Source organism: Rhyacophila brunnea, unplaced genomic scaffold (genome assembly GCF_057557595.1).
Source record: "Rhyacophila brunnea isolate RB1 unplaced genomic scaffold, BYU_Rbru_1.0 scaffold_3, whole genome shotgun sequence".
In the NCBI taxonomy this organism is placed as follows: domain Eukaryota; kingdom Metazoa; phylum Arthropoda; class Insecta; order Trichoptera; family Rhyacophilidae; genus Rhyacophila; species Rhyacophila brunnea.
Genome location: NW_028232965.1, coordinates 42,973,108 through 42,994,158, shown reverse-complemented (window position 1 = coordinate 42,994,158; position 21,051 = coordinate 42,973,108). Strand labels below are relative to the sequence as shown.

Below are 21,051 nucleotides of genomic sequence, written 5' to 3'. Positions count from 1 at the left end.
TTTTCGTTTATCATTATTAAGATACTTTGACGCACTATGGACTGCACTGTGATTACGTGTTACTTACTGAAGGTGTATTTCAATTTTTCTCTGATTCATTTTAAAATAAAACCACTTTATTCAAAAATATCACTATTTTATGTAAATCAGAGTTATATATTTTATTATTTAAATTACCCAAAAAATACCCAACATCAAATTGTTTAATTATTTAAAAATTTTGTTAAATATATGCTACAGTTCAATTTTATAATCTTGTTCATAGCAGATTGATTGATGTAATCAATATTACTATGCAAATATATTCAGATAAATGTATACATTTCCAATTAATTATAATGAACGTTGTCGCTTTATCTTAATATCAATCAATTTTTTCGGTCCATTACTTAAACCCTAATACATTCGTGTGAAAATGTCTGGAAAAAACAACTTGTTAGGATTTGAAGTTTATTTTTATAGATTTTTTATTTTATGTCTGACAAAATGTTTTTAATATGCTGAATGCTACCTAACTGATTAAATTGTTTTTTTTAAGTAGGTATCAGAACCGCGAACAATTATTATTAACCCGATATAAGTTGACGTTCATCACAACATATCAGTAGTTTAAGCTATTAGAAACCAAATGTCGGTAACAGTAAGAAATAAACATGTGTACTTATAACCCTGTGGGCCCATTAACGGCGTCTATGGTTGCGTTTTTATGTATGTAAGCCCTCTATACCCCGCGCATTTCACACCGACTGACTCCTACATTTAATATGTCTAATGGGCCAGGCGCGCGCTATAACGTAAGATCTTTTTTATTTTACATTTTGATTTTGTTTAGGATTTTAAGTTAAACACATTTTTATTTTCTAGAAAAATCATTGTTTTTCAAATTGAAAATACTAAATACATTATTTAAAATGTCAAAAATTCAAATTTTGTAACGGATTCAACGGACAATGTTGTTTTTCAATACGTGTTTGGATCCAGAGTATTGGCCACTTAGGTTGAGCAGTCGGCTTACGTAAAAAAACTGTTGAGAAACTTTTCCCTGGAGGTAATTATAAATAAAAGTATGATTGCAGAGCCAAATGAAGAGAAAGAATACTGTAATTAACAAAAAAAACTATCTTAAAATGATATAAATCCATAAAACATAGAACATTTTAATTCACATAAATTTTAAAGTTTTAAATTAAAAACCAACCATTCAACGCTAATAATATTTTCCTTTAATTTAATATTAATGTTATGAACACTGGGATATTTTTCTCGTAAATTATCCTTTAAAAACCTTCATTTGGCAGTGCAGTAGATTGGCAGATGCTCAGTTATATTATTTTGATGGGCATATTCATAATATGTGACTGCGTGTGGGACGAATCAAATCAAGCCATCGGTCGTTCGAGAACCCTCCGAATATTTTCTGTACTAATGATGATGATAAGACGAAAATATATTTTTTTAAAAAGAACACCTAGTAGTTTGCCCGCGTCTCCAGCCGAGAGAATTCAAATGAAATCGGCCACCTTCGTTCCCACTCTATATTTATGTTCGAAAAGGCGCGAACCTTTTTGAATTCTTTATTTTCAAATTAAGAAGGTCTAATAAAATTGGATTAAGTCAATTTTAATATTCCGAAATGTTACGTGCTGGTTCTTTAACGATGGGATTAACTTTTCATAAATACACGATTTACATAGTATTGAGTCGGTATCTGTAAAAAATACTACAAGACTTCACAAACTGCTTAATAATTTTATGTATTACAAACGTTAAAACATCATTCGGCCCACGATAATTTGTTAAATATAATATATACTATATTGACAGATCAAATAGATTTTTAAATACTGTCTTTTGACGTTTCCAATTTTTCGATATAATGTAGGCCGTATTCGTTGAAAATAATACCTATTCGATGTCCTCCAGATAAATGGTTTTTATTTGAAAAAACACTACCCAATATACCTATTATACATATAGTAAGTATTTAACTAAATAATAAAATATCTCATTCAGTGCCGAATCTAGGTACCCAAAACATCTACCGCATAACTTCATATACTTAAGCCTGACATAACCCACTAGTCGGTAAAGGCATCTCCAAGCTGATTTCATTCTTTTCGGTGCTCTGTATTGCTTTGTCACGTACTCTCCGGAGATTGTCTCTAATTCTAATTATGTGCCCTGCCTGAATAAAAATAATGGTTTGCAATTAAATTATAAACTCACCACATATGCGAAAGAATTTGGACTTCAGATAGAAGGAATCTAATGGCATTTTGTATTTAGAATTTAGCAGGCAGTTTGATTTTTGAATCGAACGGTTATTCGTGTAGTGGTATTGGTAACAAGATTAGTATTTTCATCTTGTATTGGCAACCCCAAAAACAAAATGGCGGTTCGCGTTATGGTTTGACGCCTATTGCTGTGTTTACATAATCTACGTATACATTTCTCGATGTTTTACGTGATTATTCATCTTAAGAAATATTGTGAATGTATAGATTATGGCTGCCTTTATAAATTTGACAGACAATATCAGTCCACAGATATTTATTACTAAATTTTATATCCAAATATCTGCTTACGACATACGACAATATGTGTCATATGTATGAAAAGTCAAATTTAAGTGGAATTTAAATTATACAAATTGTATTATGAATATTTTAGACTTATTTTGACATTACTACACATACCTTTAATCATGTATGTATGTAATTAATTAATTGGGTGAATCTGAAATTACACCAGAATGTCATAATAGAATTGTGAAGTTCTCTTCAAACGAACGTGTAATAGGAATTCACTTATAGCTACCTAACCGGTGGACTAGATGTCCTTTTTTGCTTAACTCATAAAGCGCTGACGGCACGGCTACCGTGTCGGCATTAGATGGCCATTAAATATAATTAGCATGTTATTTAAATGTGGCAATTAAATAATAATTAACTGGTCCGCAGTAAATTAGGAGAATACACTTGGGCTCCACCTCTAATGGAAGCACGGCTTTTTCAACATCTTTGGTACATATCGTCTCTGTTCTGGCAGAACACACTAACTGGAGAATACTAGTTTCGAGTAATTTGACTTTGAAGTTGTTAAAATGTTTGAAATAATGGTCTATCATGTGAGTTTATTAAGTAATCGTAAAAATGATGACTTTAAAATAAAGACTGTTTATTTATTAAGAAGGTTTCCAGACGGTAAAGTTTGAAATAAGGAACATTTTGGTACTAACTCAATATGTCATTTTTTCGAATTAGTATCTTCGGCCAGAACAGTGACGATATTATAATATTAGGGTAAAATACAAGTATATCTAGGTATATCAGTTGTCAAATATTTAACACAGTTAATTATTAACAGTCGTATTATTTTTGACGTGATAGAATAAATTGTTCAGTTGTCCAACACGTAATATTTTCTCTAATACTGGTCGATAATATTATCATATACATAATATATTTTCTTTTGGTGAATAAGAACTGTCTGTGGCTGAGGTTGAAGTGTTCTCGAAATCATATTGCGTTGTCTTGCAGTTTTTGTTGTGTTAGGTGAAACGATCGGAGGACATGCTGTTTGAAGAACTCAAAAAACATCGCTCTATTTGTTCAACAACTTTTTTACTTGGTCAACGTAACTCTCTGAGAATCGTGGGCCTGCTTACCAAATACCAAGAAACGCAGCCTTGCCTATTCGCGCCGGTCAGTCCAAATCTACCAGATTACAATTCTACTGAATTCCAATTGACGTGTTAATATATTTATATTTTTAAACTGCTAAAGAATCTAAATTTAGAAAATGTATAACATTTTCCTTGTTATTTGTTATAAAGTAGATAGAAAACTACAGCTTGGTGGTTCACAATAATAATGGATCGGCGGCTCTCGTGGTGCAGTGCATAAGGCGCTGGTCTTCCACCCGAGAGTTCTGGATTCGATCCCGGTGAGGACACAACAATGTATGTGTTTTTCTCAAAGCCTGGGTGTTTGTGATTGTTCAAAATTCCTAACAACCACCAAAGCAAAGACATGGTTATTAACTCATTTGCTGCTGACTAGATATTGATTTTTTAATTACCACCTTTAAAATCCACGTTAATTACATCGATCGGCCGCCTGGTCATTACGCGCCAGGTGCGTCTTCAGCGTCCAAAGTATTAATAATCAAAAAAATAATAATGGATCAAGTCCATCAAATAGATCCTGAGATATTTGCAGCTGAAGTTAAAACTCCATTTGTAAAATTCAGGAATGTTTTCACTGTGTAATACTTACCATTTTTTGATAGTACCTACATGAATCAATTTAAATAAATAGTCGAAACATAAAGTATATTTAGGCTTGTTATTGTTGTGGTATTACCATAATATTTCTTCAAGATTTAATCGTTGTTTTTCATATAATAAGTCATTTAAAAAAATAGATGCAACTTCTATGCAATATTTAATAGTTACTATGCAGTAATTGATATTCAAAAAATATAAACCAAATATGTAATGCTACGACAAGGCTTCTCTTTGATCATATAGGCAAATAAGAAAATTGATAGAAAAGACTAGTTGATAATATGCCTTATTCACATAATTTAAATTGAAAGTTATTACTGAATTTTGATTGGTTGGTACTATAAAAGGCTATTTTAGAACCAAATAATATTTATAATCTGTCCAGGAATCATCTCTGTATATTACTATTCCAATCGGTTCTCGATTCTAGTTTATTTTGGACAACGCCTGATGTAGTGTGAATATCTTTTACTACAATCTATATAGGTATACACCAGGATTTAGATATTTTAATTAGTTGTAGCATTAATTGGTGTTATAGTGTTCATAAGTAGCTGTTCCGTATGCCACACTGCAAAAAACTGCATTAACTTCTTTAAAAATTCTCGCTCTAGATGTATCATTTAAATTTGAATGACAGCCGACTTTGATTGTATCTTTTACTAAGCGTTACTCTGAGAAATAATATTAATCTGATAAAGTATGATGTAAGACAGGATTTCATATCAGCTGATTTGACAGCCGTCACTAAAGATGTTTAAACGGTCAATGTAACTTACTTCTTGCTGCATGTTTTAAAAGCGGTCGCCCATTTTGATTACCACTTTTGTAATATTAAGTAGATACCTACCTACTTATCCAAATTCAATTTTTAATAACTCACTCTAACCTACTTTTAACTCTCTTATATTAACTTATACGTTCAGAATTTAAAAAAAATCCCACAACGATATGAGACGTTTATTTACAAAACTGATAAATCTACAGATTATAGTATGGTCAAAATCTTACAAAATAAAATATGTACATACACAACTGTAACTTCCAAAGCTCATAATAATTATATGGAAAAAAGTTTTAAAACTTTATGATTTATTACCTACAAACCGATTGATTATTATCTTAAAAACAAATATCGATATTTCTGATTTTATTTTGCTCATACTCATTATAATATAAGGTTTTTCGGTTTTTAAAAGTGTCTATATATGTCTATACTTTTGAAATATAATAGGGTGGAAAAATAAACTTACGTTATAACCAAACATTTACGTTTCAAACTCAAAACTGACGTTTACCACAGATATTTAATTTGATCATAACATAATAAATCTTATAAGTAGTCAAAACTAATGAACAATGAGCAAAGGAGGGTTTTCACATAATATGTGCTTATCATTCAATATTTTACATTTCAAATTAACTTAATATCATTCATAATCCGTTAATTGATTAATTCAATATGCTAAGATTTATATTAGCTTCATATAGTTGAATTCTTAGTCACAATATAAATAAGGTTAGATTTCGAAAATTTGTGTGTGTAGTTTAAAAAAACAACCAAGAAACATAAATAGGTATTTCATTACCATGCACAGCGATTTTCTTTGACGCAGATGGCGCAATGAATTCGTTAAAAAAGGGCCTCCAAATAGTTCAATTCAGTCATACTGTTATTAAATTATATCTAAACCTTTAATGATATTTTAATATATTAATCAGCTAGTGACATAGTACCCACAGCCTTCCGCTAACACAAATATTTTCTTCAAAGTCATTTCCATTTATTTAATATACCTGTACCAACCAGGCTACCTGCCTAATGTGGATTATAGAGCTTACCTAACTATAGGTTCACAGTAAGTACCAATAAAGGGAATAATTAATATTATAGCAGCTGAATATTATTATTTATTATCAAAATATTGATTGCTACTGGCCCCTTAATTTAATTAATGACCTCACTATAATAAATAACTTGTATATACTATAGAGATAACATATAAGGAGCGTGATAGTTCCACATAAAACATCAGATACACAACATACCAACCATTAGTTTCTTATTCCTTATATTTTTTCAATAATTAATGCTTTACGATTGTTATCGAAATGTCACTTGAATATACTATGGTTAATCCAGAAATGAAGAACCTTTTTGTTTTTGTTTTATAAAAAATATATTTTATAAAATAATTCATTACGCAGTTATCATAAAAATGTAGAATGCTATCATAATTTTCTAATATACATGTTGTAGAATTTGTTTATAGTTATTGTGGAAATAATAATATATTATAGTTGTATTGAATTTTTTTTTATTCAGAAAATAATACAAAAGATTTAGAACATAACTTTGTTTTGAAATAAAAAAAGTACCGTACCTAATATTGGACTGTTCTGGAAGTTCTGTATGTCTGTTGACGTATGTGTGGTTTTTTATAATAAGTATGTGTATTTCTAACGTTATTCAAAATTGTATTTCTTTTTATATCGTTGAATATTTTTTTAAAAAATCAGAGTGTGTATAATCACATGTTAACTGTTGATACAATATATTATATAATAATATCATGGACTTAAAATTGATTTAATCACATTTTTGTTCTTATTTTATTACTCCATATAGTTTTGATAAAATCGTATCAATATTTTTATGATAGATACTACATCAATTAAAAAATTACGTATGACAGTTTTAGCATTTCAATTGGGTGTCTCTCAACATGAAAATTTTTATAATATACCTACGTTAAAATAATGATTCGTATATGATATCGTCACTATACAGGCCAATTATCGTAACCCTCAAATATCAAATTGTTCATTTGTTGAAGTGAAAAAACTGTGGGCATTGGATTTACTTATTATTTTATATAATTAATATTTATTTATTATTTTATATTTATATATTATTTTATTACAAATTGAGCGGCTTACTCTGTACGTACCCTGTGGCTTACGTTTAGAGAGGGTTACAGCATTTGGCTAGAATTTTTTTTGTCAAGTTACAAAAGGTTTAAAAATTGTTTTGAATTATTTTGATATTAAATATTTTTTTGGGATTTATGATACTTGGCTAGTTCGTTTAAGAGTATGCAATAAGTCAATTACCATTAAAATGTCACTTTGGTTAAAAGTGAGGGTTACGGCAATTGGCCTGTATAGTGACAATATAATTTTTTGATGGATAGGGGAAGGTGTTACTTAGGTACTTTGACGATAATATGCACATTTTTACTTCATTATTACTCACACCACATCACATCCATTTTTATTGCATTCTGTTTTTTTTTTAAATATTCACGAATTTCCGCTACAAAATGTTGTAAATCGCTGAAAAAATGGTGACAATGATAAATTAACAGACCGCGTGGTTCGTTTCTCCGTTAAGCCAGCTTTTGGTCCACGGCACAGCGGCTGCGGCGCTTATCTTCTCACAGATCGGAACATACCGGACTTAAAACTTGTCCCACAGTCCCTGTTTGCTGTGGCCAAGACGAAACGTGAATCCTAATGGACCAACACGAGAACCCGTTTTTTCTTACTCACAAGCCGACGCCTCCGTCCAACTACCTTACTTCAGGGAGTTTGAGTGATTCTGTAACACGCCAATATTAATTTTATTCCAAATAATACAGGTTATCATTGAAATTTAATAACACTTCAATTGAACACATTTAGAGACATTCTTTGTCCTATCACAGTTATAATATTAGTTACCAAGCAATTTTATCTCCAAATTATTGGTTATTTAATATTTACATATTATTTTCTATCCATCAATGGTTTTACTTTTTTATTTTAATCTTACACTCATTTTCACCGAGCTTTATTTTATATTTTCATTTTCTTATACTAATAGATCAAATTTATATGCATTTTTTACTACAACTGTTGGTATTCAAATATATCTACTACTACCTATAGGTAACCAAATAATTAGTTGACATATTTACGTGAGACATGTATTTTTCTTGTAAAGCTAATTGAATTGCCTAGTGTTATAACTCACATATTTCAAAAATCGAGTTTTGAGATAATCGCAAAAACTGCCAGAGCACTGTTTTTTGTAATTAGAAGAAAAGTATTGAACTTGAGTCGATTGACATTTTTTTAATATACTATATATAATACTCCTAAGACTCTGTCCATATTGGCAACAAGTTGCTGGCAAAAAGACACACCGGCATACTATGAGAAATAGTTTGAATTACTTAGCTGTAAAATATTAACTTTGTCAACGATTTTCGCATGGTTTATAGTGACTACCCAACTATTTTTCTTTATATACTCGTAGATTAATGCTTTGAGAATCACTTAGTATATTTAACTCAATAATGTCAAAATTGCAAAATGTGATTTATGACTCTAGGCGACGCAATTGGTTTCCAGAATATTTTAAAAATACTATGGCGTACCTATGTAGTATTAATTTTAATTTTCATCCACGCTTAAATTAAATTACGTTTATTTCCCATGCTACTGTTATAATAATATGTACTTAATAGAATATATTAAGATAGAAAAATAATGAATCATGTGATTAATAATTTATACGGCAATTTGTTTTTTTAGAATGAAAATATTTTGTAGTAGGTAGGTATCTGTGAATAAAAGAAGCTGCACTGTTTTACGGAAGCAAATATATAACAATATTATATTCATTGTTTACACATAAATGGCGTGAACTTTAATAAATTGCATTGAATAATTTAATCTACAGAATCACGTACAGAAAGACATGTTAACAATATTATTAATTTCCTTATAATATAAGCTTTAGCACTGTGCATAAGATATAAATTATTGTAGGTAACTACGTAGACAGTTTCCTGTAATTTAATTCTAATTTCACGCAACATGCATACGAGTAATTAAATATGTATAATTACTCAGTCGTCGATATACAATATAAAGAGAAAATAATCTTATGGAGAGCATTCTTTTATATATAATTATTAAAAGCTAACGCTTTTTTGTCATGCAACTTATTCCGTCGAATGGTCTATCTGTATTCGCTAATTAAACATATAAGTAAATCCGTCTCTAAATGGTTAAGATTATTTTATTTTATTTGTTTTGTAGCACGCAATCGTTTGTGAGAGGTTTCCAAATTAAATATAGCTTTGTGTAACTGATTTCAACTATATGCATAGGTATATTATGTACCAATATAAGCAGCCTTCGAATTTGTATCTAGGTAGGTATATTATAAACACCATACAATAAATTGATAGAATTATTTTTAACTATTGCATAATATTACTTGAATAGCTACATATTTAAATTTAAAATAAATATATTTTGACTGAAAATCATAAAATAGCTTGTTTGGTAATTGTTGCATTATGTACCTACTACTTACGATTATAAACTCAGAATATGTTATAATATAATGTTTGAGATACAGTTTTAATGTAATGAGTGACAAATCGTAAATATATCAGTCATAGATAAGAATTACTTTTGTATCCGTTTCAACTAAATATGATAGATGATCGTGTCATGGTTTTATTCTTAAATTGATTTAGTATTCACATGGTAAAATTCCATTTTACAAAATTATAATATAACATTCTATACTTATCATAATTTTAAATTATTATTTTTTTAATATTGGCAGGCCAAACTTAGAGCACTGGATCGATCCCAATATATACGTAACATTCATATTTAATCGTTATAATCTACAACCAGTTTATAACTTCATATCAAATTTATTAATTTACATTACTATATATTTCTATGTATGTATTATAAATAGTAAGTATAAAATAACTTCACATGAAATTAACCAAAAGTACCTACCTAATGTGATTTTTATGAATGCAATAAGGACAATGACCGAGTATTAAAGTGTGTTAATTGTTACGCTTCTATAGTATTGTATATGTACTACAATCAGTACAAAAATTGACAACACTGAGTAGGTACATGGATATTTTTGAGGAAATATGCGTTTCCATTAATAATTATTTTTTATTATATATTTATATTATAAGGAAAATTAATATATTTATGGCTTGGGTAATAAGTATACTAAATTATCCATAATGTGTATACCTACATAAATGTACCAATATGTTCATGAAAAAAGGCTAATTAAATGATTGAATTTCACACATAAACATATGAGTTCCCATACAACGTTGTTTAAGCTTCAACCTTTTTTTGGTTTTTCTGAACAGTTATAATGTTTTTAAATTTTTCTCCCTTTTCCTTTCGCGCATAGAATAATACAACTCTGCATGCTTCTTATTGAATATTATAAATGTAAACTCAACAATATAGCACACACCGTTTGCTCCACGTAACCCGATGCCTTTGTTTTTCGCGAGGAAACTGCAGCTTGCATACCAACAACTGGCCAATTTACTCTGCGGATTATGTTTTATGCGCCATGCAGTGAAATAAAATCTGATGCAAGGGATCGAGTTTCACATTGTCGTGGTTTAACACCATTAGAACTGAAACTTTTTTGAATAACATGAGAATTTTATAGCTTATAGTTATTTATGACAGTGGCGACTGATTTTGTGACTCCGCATGCTAAAATAAAGTAAACATTAATGTATCTCATCCCTAGAATCATATCGTGTAGTAACTAAAAATAATAATTTCTATGACGGTGTTAACTGTCAATTCATTATTGAAGGTGGCAGTGATGATACACAATAATATTAGCAGTTTTTTTGTATACTTGAATGGTTTTGTTATAAGCCCCTTCCATGTTAATTGCAGAAATTTCGTTGTGGTTTTTGTGATATCGTTTACTTAATTTGTGAGAAATGCATATATTTTTAAGATTTTAGTATGATTTAATATCTGTATGATTGATTTGAACTGTTTAGAGCCCTCTTTTTAAATCTTCTGGTGAATCGATTGCGTCATCTAAAAAATCACCTCTGATTACTGTTCATTTATATTTTGTTCATATAGTGTATTCATAACCAAATATTATACTTATACTGCAATACAAAATTGTATTGTCAATTTAACGGTGTGTCAGGTATGCTGCTCTCAAATTTAAATACAATATTCAAAAAAATCTACATACATACTGACTGATAATGACGTAAATATTATGTGTGATAATTTAGTATAATGGATTACCCATTGTCTCAAATACCTATTGACTAAAAGGAAGCAAAATCGAAACGAATCACAAATACAGCAAAGAATAAGCTTAATATATGAAGGTGGAAATACTGTAAATTAAACACAATTGTTTCGATCATGAAAATATGTGAAAAACTTAATTTTGACTACCTAACAATAGGGGTTGATATAATTTTGTATTTGCTGCATGATTTGAGCTTTGCGAGTCAGTATGATACGAAGTACTACAAAAAGCATATCACCGTATGGCTACTCATTAGAATGAAAATAAATCCTATGATTCATGCAATGTGAATATTTTGAAGGTTTTATTGAAGACTAATTTAGTTATGCTAACCTTCAACTTTTTCAGTTAACAAGTCTTAATAGATGAATCCAGTAGGCACTTAAAGTAATAAAAAAATAAAGAATAATTTGTTATTTATTTAAATATCTTTGGATTACCGCTAAGAAATAATATACTTACATAAAATTGACTATTTTGCATATATAGTGTAATAGAATACTTACTCAATCGTATGAAAGTTGAAAGTCAATAAATATACCTACTACTAAGTCGAAGGTCGAAGGAGGTGGGGTTCACATTTGAACAATGTAAAGATAATAATATAATTATGAAGGACTTTCCACTAGAAATTATGTATTTAGGACATTAATTATCAATCGAGTTAGTATATTATAATATTATGTATAACGATACTCTATAATAAATATTGCTGATTTTGATATCGAAACAAACTTTTATTTTAAAATCATGTTATGTGCACACTTAAAAGAAGTATGTTGATCTACTGGGCGGTCTATATAATAAAACAGTTTTAGCACAAACAAAAAGATTTATTACCGTTATAAACATATCCAAGGTGACTATTTATAGGATAGTATAATAGTAGATTGTAGAAAAATGTTATTACTTGTATTTTAAAATTTATTATTTAAATTTTGACTAGTGTAGGTATATATTGTAAAGGTTACCTACTTATTTTCACAAAAATCAGAAATATATATGTTCATTTTAGTAAGACAGAAATAATTCAATCTGTCGAAATTTCCGTATTTAAATAATATTTATGTCAAGACTTATTTTACATATATTTCCAAATATAGTTTAAGTATCAAAAATACTTAAGTACCTATATTATGTGAGTAAGTTTAGAATAAAATAATCTATCAAGCAATCAGCTAATTATATATTAGGACTAAGTAGTATCTAACTTCTAACAGGTAGCATACGTTCATATTACAAAAAATGATGCCAAGGACGAAAACTATTATCCAAGAAAAATAAACCTACCGATTATTTTCACCTAAATAAATTTAATAAAAATCCTATAATTTTTTTTAACTGAATATCAAGAATAGATCTTTATAATTGTTTAGATATTTTAATAATATAATATATTATTATTTCGAAAATGGCATGCGATTACCATGACTCGATGCGTGCAGACATCTTTTTAGATCTTGATAAAAAAGATGATCATTTTATATTATTTAAGTTCTTATCAAAATAGCATATTTTGTACCCATTATCGTAATATACCAGTGGCGACGGGTGAAGGTATACTGTTAAGATCCGCCATAAATAGTGCACATTAAACTTTGTTAGTCGTACGTATTTGTTTTTATTGAATTAAGACTAAGATTTACAGATTGTATGGCTATTTTTTTAATTCAATTAAACCCTGCGAAAACCAAGCCATAATAGATGATAGTCTAAAAATACTCGCCTATCATTAAAATATCTAAAATTATGCAATTAAATTATACATAACTTTGAATATTTTATAGATATAATAATATTTTTTATCTTTTATAATTTGGTTTGGGCAGGCCTAAATGAATTTAAAAAAATTAACCAACAATATGCCTAATATGTGTTCAAAACAAATGAGTATAAATGAAAAGGTGTGAACAATTTTGTCGTATCGCTCAAAACTTACCAAAATTATTATGGTTTGGTTTAGGCAGGGTTTAATTGATTTTTAAAAACTAACCAATACCATCTGTAAATTGTAGACTTCATTCAATAAAAACAAATATGACTAACAAAGTATAATGTGCACGATTTATGGCAAATCTTAACAGCCTACCTCTACCCTTCACTACTGTAATATACACATATATGTGTGTTTTTCTTTTAAAATTCCCTTTAAAAATAATTGTTTTAAAAAATACCAATGAAGACACCTGATCACTTACAATATTTTTTTTTCATTTCAGATACATCCATTCAAAGGAAAAACCGTTCAAATGTACGGAATGCGGCAAAGGCTTCTGCCAGTCTCGCACCTTGGCAGTCCACAAGATCCTGCACATGGAAGAGTCACCTCACAAGTGCCCTGTCTGTAGCCGAAGTTTCAACCAGCGCTCTAACCTCAAGACACACCTTCTCACCCACACCGATCACAAACCATACGAATGCAACTCCTGTGGAAAAGTATTCCGTCGGAACTGTGACCTTCGAAGACACGCCTTAACGCACGCTGTTGGAGACGTTCCTCCAGAAGTGCTAGATGTCGGAGAAGAAGATAGACCTCAGTCACCCTTAAATGATTCCATGTATGACGACGATCCTGATGATCTCGACTCACCGGATCATTCACCAGTTAGGAGACCCAGATCTCCGTCTAACGAAAGTATCTCGCGTGGCAGAACAGAAGAATATAATCCTCAACCTCATGCTAGAAGAGCTTCACCGACCCCAGAACGTACTCATTGCCATCACAATGAACCAAGAAATACTGCCAGTCCTTACACTATGAGACCTCATCATGACCACCACTTCTCTGATAAAAGCAGATTCTATCAACAAAACGAAATGCTTATGGACAAACATAGATTTGGATGCAATGATAATTCTCATGAAAAGGTTGCTAGAACACATACAGACATTAACGACAGTCCTATTCGACATCCTCAATTACAAATACGAAGAGACTTGCATCATATAACACCAGTTGAACAACCTATAAAAAGTTCAAACTCACCAGGCACTCCAATAATACAAGGGAATCCTGGAATGTATCTTGGTTCATTCAGAAAGCGACCTTTACCGCCTGATATTGCTGAACTTGGAAGGCCATCTACATCTACGGAATACCGATCTAGGCCACCTTCTCCAGGTCCGACTAACTTAACTTTACCAAGAAATAATGTTTTAATACCACCACCAAATATGGGTCTTCCACCGCCTCTCATGAATTTACACCACAAAATGGGACCTATTACACAACCTTCACAAACGCTTATGAAACCACCCGATTCTCATTTACATTTGTCAAATCCATCTTCTCGATTACCCCCACCGTTAAGTCACCCACCTATGGTAGCGCAGGACTTGATTATTAAACATTTACACCAAAAAGACATATCTCCAATTGATCCACCCAATTCAAATAATATACCTAAAGTGAATCCTGTAGGACCATCAAAAACGGAAGTTTTATCTAGAGAAATTCCATCAACGAGTGCAAATGTAACACATTCTATCAGTTTGGGTATCCAGAATATGGTAGGAATTCAACCACCGCCAGCAGTGAGACAAATGGGGAACAATCCACCGGCGAAGAAAGGATTTAGCATTGAAGACATAATGAGACGCTAATGATAAGTTACTCGGAAAGTGAACACATAAATGAATGACTGTAAAAAAGACTGATACTAATTGTGAGATTATTGTAATCTGTTATTAGTTTATAAATGATCTTTAATGTAAATCAAGCAATAGTACATGAGTACTTAATCAATGAATTTTGCTTCTAATATTTTTATTGTTTCAATAGAGTAAATTTTTTATAACTTTTCAAAACTACAGCAATTTACTAAGATCTCAGTGTTATTATTACAATTTTAGTTTTAGGTGGATGTGATCAATCAAGGTAGTGATGTTAATTGTCTTATTGTTATGTAAATAATTTATTATCGTCTTGATCTTTTCGAGTATTTTACTAACTTGTTGGAAGCCATTAGGGTAATTTAGGAAGTACCTACTATTATTTTTGTATCTACGTAAGTGTTCCTTATTGTTTATATCACGGTTATATTGTTACTATAATTCTCAGCTAATCTTAAGAAAAATACATCATTAAAATAAATATTATACATAATAATGAGCTAAAACAACTATGTGCTATATTAATAAAATAACGTTTTTGTTTGTTCCATTTTTTTTTAAATATTATACTTAGTATTTTTATTTCATCGACATTTCTGATATTTTCAAAAATAATAATGGTTTCCTAAAATACGTATACAATTTCATAATATTTTTAATTACCCTCACAATATATTATCAATAATTTATATGACTTTCTTTCCACGAAAATATTTTATATTATATATCAAATTATTATTAAAATAAATACAAAAGATCTCTCTTTTAAATACATCTAACAATTCAATTATTGAATTATTTTTACCTAGTTGCACAGTGTTTTGTCTATATTATATCTTTGTACAAAATAAATAATAATATGTAATCTCCATATTATATTGAAGATATTTTCAAATTGCAAATATTTGGTATTATTGTACTATTTTTATTATGTAATTTTTTATAAAAGACTTTGTACATATTTTTGTGAATAAACTAAGACTCATAATATTTTTATAGCTTTAATTCTCTTTAGAGATAGGTAATTAAAAGAGTAATTTAAATATTTTTTTTATTAATTCTGAATATTTTATAATTCAATTGAATTTAATACTGATGTACTGTAAAAATAATGTGATTATTTACATGATGAATGCTATATATTTAATTGTAAACCAATTAAAACTATGTGTTTGATATTAATATTTTGTATTGATACGAATATTAAAATTTTCGCATAAAAAACATTTAATTTTCACAAAAAGAAACCATTTCAAATTCGTTTCATATACTTACATATTAAATTCAGTTATCCAATTTCAAATCGTTAAATCATATTAATTCTCTCTTAAATATCCATTGAAGATAGTTGTTCAAACTATATTTGTTTATATATTATTACTATATATGATTTTTCCTAATAAAAGCAATGATAAAGATAATTATTTATATGCGTGGTTTATCATTTATAATAAAACTTTTGCAAGTAGTATAAAAACCAGCAAATGGACTTCATATGTTTCTTTATTAATTATTTATGTTTTAATGTATATAATGTGTCATTTTACTTCTTAAGGTTTGGATTCATAGATTTTTATATAATATTTTTGTATTTAATTATAGAACAGCAATTTAATAATAACTTTAAAAATGTTATTATGACTAGGTACTTAAGTAAATTTATTTAAAAATGTATGACAATATCAATTACGAATTAAAGTTGAAAATAAAGAAAATATTTCGGATTCTTAATAAATTTTGTTTTATTCCAATTATTGACAAAAAACTCCAAATCTACATATTCAAAGATGAAAATTAAAACTAGCCATAATTCAAGACTTAGTACAGGGATTGCAATTATTCCACAAGACAGTATTTATATTGTAAAAATAATTAATAACTAAAAACGTATAAAGCGTTTTTCATCGTTAGCTCTGAATATTGTAAAACAGATAGTTCTACTTTTCATCACATACAAATACTTGTTAGATTAGGTATATGTACAATATTTTTTTCGTTTTAATGGTAAATTCTAATATTAAATAATTTTATTAAAACCAATATTCAAACATCTGTTTTATTATCAAAAAGGATAAAAAACCTATCTCATATTTTAACAATTGGAAAGAAAACATTTAACATTTTTAGATAGGTATAAATGTATAGGTTACTACATTTATTAAGCTTGTCATTACACATATTGTGTTTTATGAGATGAACAATGAATTACTATTTAACAGTAGTAAAGTAGTGTAACATCCTCTCCTCCAGTTATCTTCCAGTATATTTCCGAGAGAGCTACTAAACGGAATTTTAGTCAAAAATTGACTACATTTCATAACACGAAAAAAACCATATCGTCGAACATCCCAGCAAAATTAATTATTTCTAAATAATTTACTAATTAAAATAACACACATTATTTGAACGCTTATAAACACACGGGACTAATGAATTGATTTCATTGTCCCGGAAATATGGCGGAACTAATGGTAGGACATTTCTAAATACATTCCATGAATTGCAGCGACTTTCTTGGTCTAACTAGACGTAAGCATTAGATTTACTATCAGATTTTACAAAATTCTCAATTTTAAAAATCAAACGTGGATGTTATGTCCCTAAAACGTAAGTCCACACTAAAGTAAAACATTTATTTTCATCATTTACAAATATTTGATTATATGGGTGACAATTGGTGTGACTTAGATATAAACAGATTAATTCGACAGCTTGTTAGTGCTCGGCCGTAGTGGTTTGGCGGGCGCGGCGCGGCGGCGTTTTGCGAAACTCAAACGTATAACCGTGTGTGAAATGTTCGTAGACAGTGTCTTTTTTGGGGCATAATACACACGGTTATACGTTTGAGTTTCGCAAGACGCTGCCACGCCGCGCCCGCCAAACCACTACGGCCGAGCACTTAGTCAACATGAATGCCATAATATTGTAAGTAGCAATAATTTTGAAAATAACCTTCGTCTATTTCCCACCATAATAACATATAGATAAGTAATAGATATGTATGCAATATTTATATTGTCTCAAATATTATGTAAAAGAAAAACATAATAGATATTATAATAGGCATTTTCTTTTGGCATTGCACAATACGTATGTAATGACAAAAAACCTTCAAATAATTCACTTGAAAGTTTTACCGACCTGGTTTTTCCTAACAAATAAAATATTATCCATACAGGTCCACGTACCCACAATTTGTGGTTATGAATTCAAACGCAGCACAGAAAATAGATTTGACAGTGGACGTGACAGGTCAAACGAAATGTGGTTTGAATTCTAGACAAAACGAAATTGACCCAATGACTTCAATGACAAAATAATTCTCAGATACTACACCTTTGTCCTATTACTGTACACGTAATTTTGGATCTGTTATTACGTACTAATAGAGGTAGATATCATTCAGCCAGTTTGTTATCAGTTTATCGAACCAGTTGTAGGACTATTTAGCTATTGTCGAACCGGTTGTTAATATTATAAAGATGACGAAAACACTAGTAAAGTTATTAGTTGAAATGTCGCTGTTAATGAGTAAAATGAAAATTATCATATTTCCTCCTAATTGGAGTGTATTTCCGACTACACAGTGAAGGTAATATTAAAATTTGTACTTTGCGAGGAATAGTTATTTGGCTGTTAGCTATTCGCCGAACCCATTGCGATCTTGCACTGGATCAAACACACGTTGAAAAACAACACGTTTTTTTATCTACATCTGCGGCTCCAGGGACGGCCACTCTACCAATCAGGACACCGGTATTAGGTACAATATTGCTAATAACTAAACTACACAACGATTATTAGACGGACGCCACTGATCACTTAATTTCAAACATGGTCATTTAAAAATATATTTTTGTAACTTCGGATTATTGTTTTCAATAAATAGTCAAATACAGTGAAAGTATTTAAACTTCAACATACATAGATGCGATTTCTTCCATTTTTCTAGTGAGCAGGAATTACGTAGGGCGACTGTGATTATTATGACGGGTACTATTCACGACTGTACTTCCAAAAATTCTATTATATCGATTTTTATCGCTCGGCGCCGCTGCGACTATGTCTTTTTTTCTGTCAAAACTATCGAACTTTACGCAAATATGATATGTTTGCAGATAAGACTAAATTTATCAGTTAGGCATGACACGTTATTAGATTTTATGACTCTAGAGCTTTCCATTAAGTTTATTAAGAAATCCAGTAGGCATTCGGATCTTAGATGGGCGGACATCATCAATGTTATCCAGAAAAACGGAGAGCGAGATTAGATGGTTGCGTCGTCGGCCATGGACCTGAATGGACTGTATCGCCACATAAAGTAAGTAATTAATGATTTTTAAAGAGAGTTTTAGAAGAGAGTTTTATAAAAATGAGACACTTAAAATAAAACTTTTAAAGCTACAAAAGTTCTTCCGAAAAAGTTCCAAAAGCTCGTAATATAAAACATTATCAGAGTTTTAGTTAAAAGAGTTATTAAAACAATGGATACTTACAAACCTTTTTCACAACACCAAAGTGGTTTTGTATTTTTTTAATTGCCAATAATTATTTATTCTTAATCTAGTCTTCACAATACAAATGTCACACAATCAAAAATTGTAGAATATGGAAACACCTGAAAAATCTTGGCCCCACCGTGATTTCGTACCAAAGTAACTTCTACCCTTTCACGTAATACTTCAATAACTACGCTATCTGCGGTATTTTTGTTGAATTTGAACAAAATGTTTATAATAATCTGGGGTGTAGTGTTTAGCAGTAACCGAATGCCAACGATACTATATTATGTAGGTAATTTTTATTATTTAGATCAATCACAGAGAACAAGTATTATCATAATAAAGAATAAAAAGAATATATGATAGACACAAAATACATAATAAATCAAATTAAATTATATCAAATATTAAGTTATAAAGAATGTATTGGAGAGTTATTGAAAATATAAGTAGGTACCCAATCATAAGAAATATAGAAAAATTACAGAAAAACATAAAAGAGTAAGTACTCGTACCTATATAATATGTAAAGAAGAGAGACAAAATAAGAAAACTGCGCATGCGGGTTTGTCGACCCATTTTCAAACCACCCTTGCACCAAACGTCTGCACGTGTGACCAAATTAAAAAAGGCAATAATTGATTCCTTAATCATTTTCGAATTGAACTGACTAATCGTTACTCTTACATTTTCTGCTTGGTTTACTGTTTAGGAATACATGCTCCTAATTAAGTTTTAACTTACATCCCAATGCTTTAAACTCACATTTTTTTATTCGCATATTCAAGTGATTCAAATATTATTGTGCGTCAATAAATATTGATAACTGTAATTAAAAGAAGTTTGGAGAAAAGGCCTCACAACACAATATATTGTTATTAATAATATTAAATTTATATAAACTTGTTCATGTTTCTGCAAAATCAATTTTATCTCAATTGTTTTAATAATTGTCTCTCAAGATTAAAAGAGCATCGAACAATATTTAAATATTAACAAATATATATATATTTATATATATAAGACACCACTGCATTCGTGAGGATAATTAAATACATTGTCTGTTTATGTATCTCGGGTCTAAACGTTCTGCGAATGCTAATTCAGTAGAATGGTCGTCTGTGATAATTCGTTTGATCATTATCCGCCAAAACAAAAAATGCATACATTTCTACGAACATCCTTCTATGACATGAATATTAATTTGCATTCAGTTGGACTACTGCGTGAGAACAAACGACAAAGTATTTGGTTTCTTACTAACCTGTACATGTTTCACGAGGAAGCCGAGGAAAAATTTGGGATTTTTGCTTTTTTCTATATGTACGTAAAGAAAATAATAGTATATGACATCAGCTTTATTTTTACTGGAAACCTAAATGTGTAATATTATAGTCAACTACTAAACAAATTTACCAACATATTATTATGTACCTACCTATACATAGTTTGGAATAGTCCTAGAAACAAATGCATTAGTAAATATTATACATAGTAAACAATAATAATTAATTATAAATTGA

At 29.6% G+C, this 21,051-nt stretch overlaps 1 protein-coding gene across 1 annotated transcript in view; it reads left to right on the top strand.

Annotated features, from left to right (window-relative positions):
* Nucleotides 1-15,683, top strand: part of LOC147068393 (uncharacterized) — a 110,454-nt gene extending 94,771 nt beyond the window's left edge. Inside the window, exon 3 of the mRNA XM_085953428.1 lies at nt 13,634-15,683. Within this exon, the coding sequence (XP_085809554.1) occupies nt 13,634-15,017 (1,384 nt within the window). The 3' untranslated portion in view covers nt 15,018-15,683. The remainder of the gene's footprint in view (nt 1-13,633) is intronic.
* Nucleotides 15,684-21,051: the final 5,368 nt, after the last annotated feature.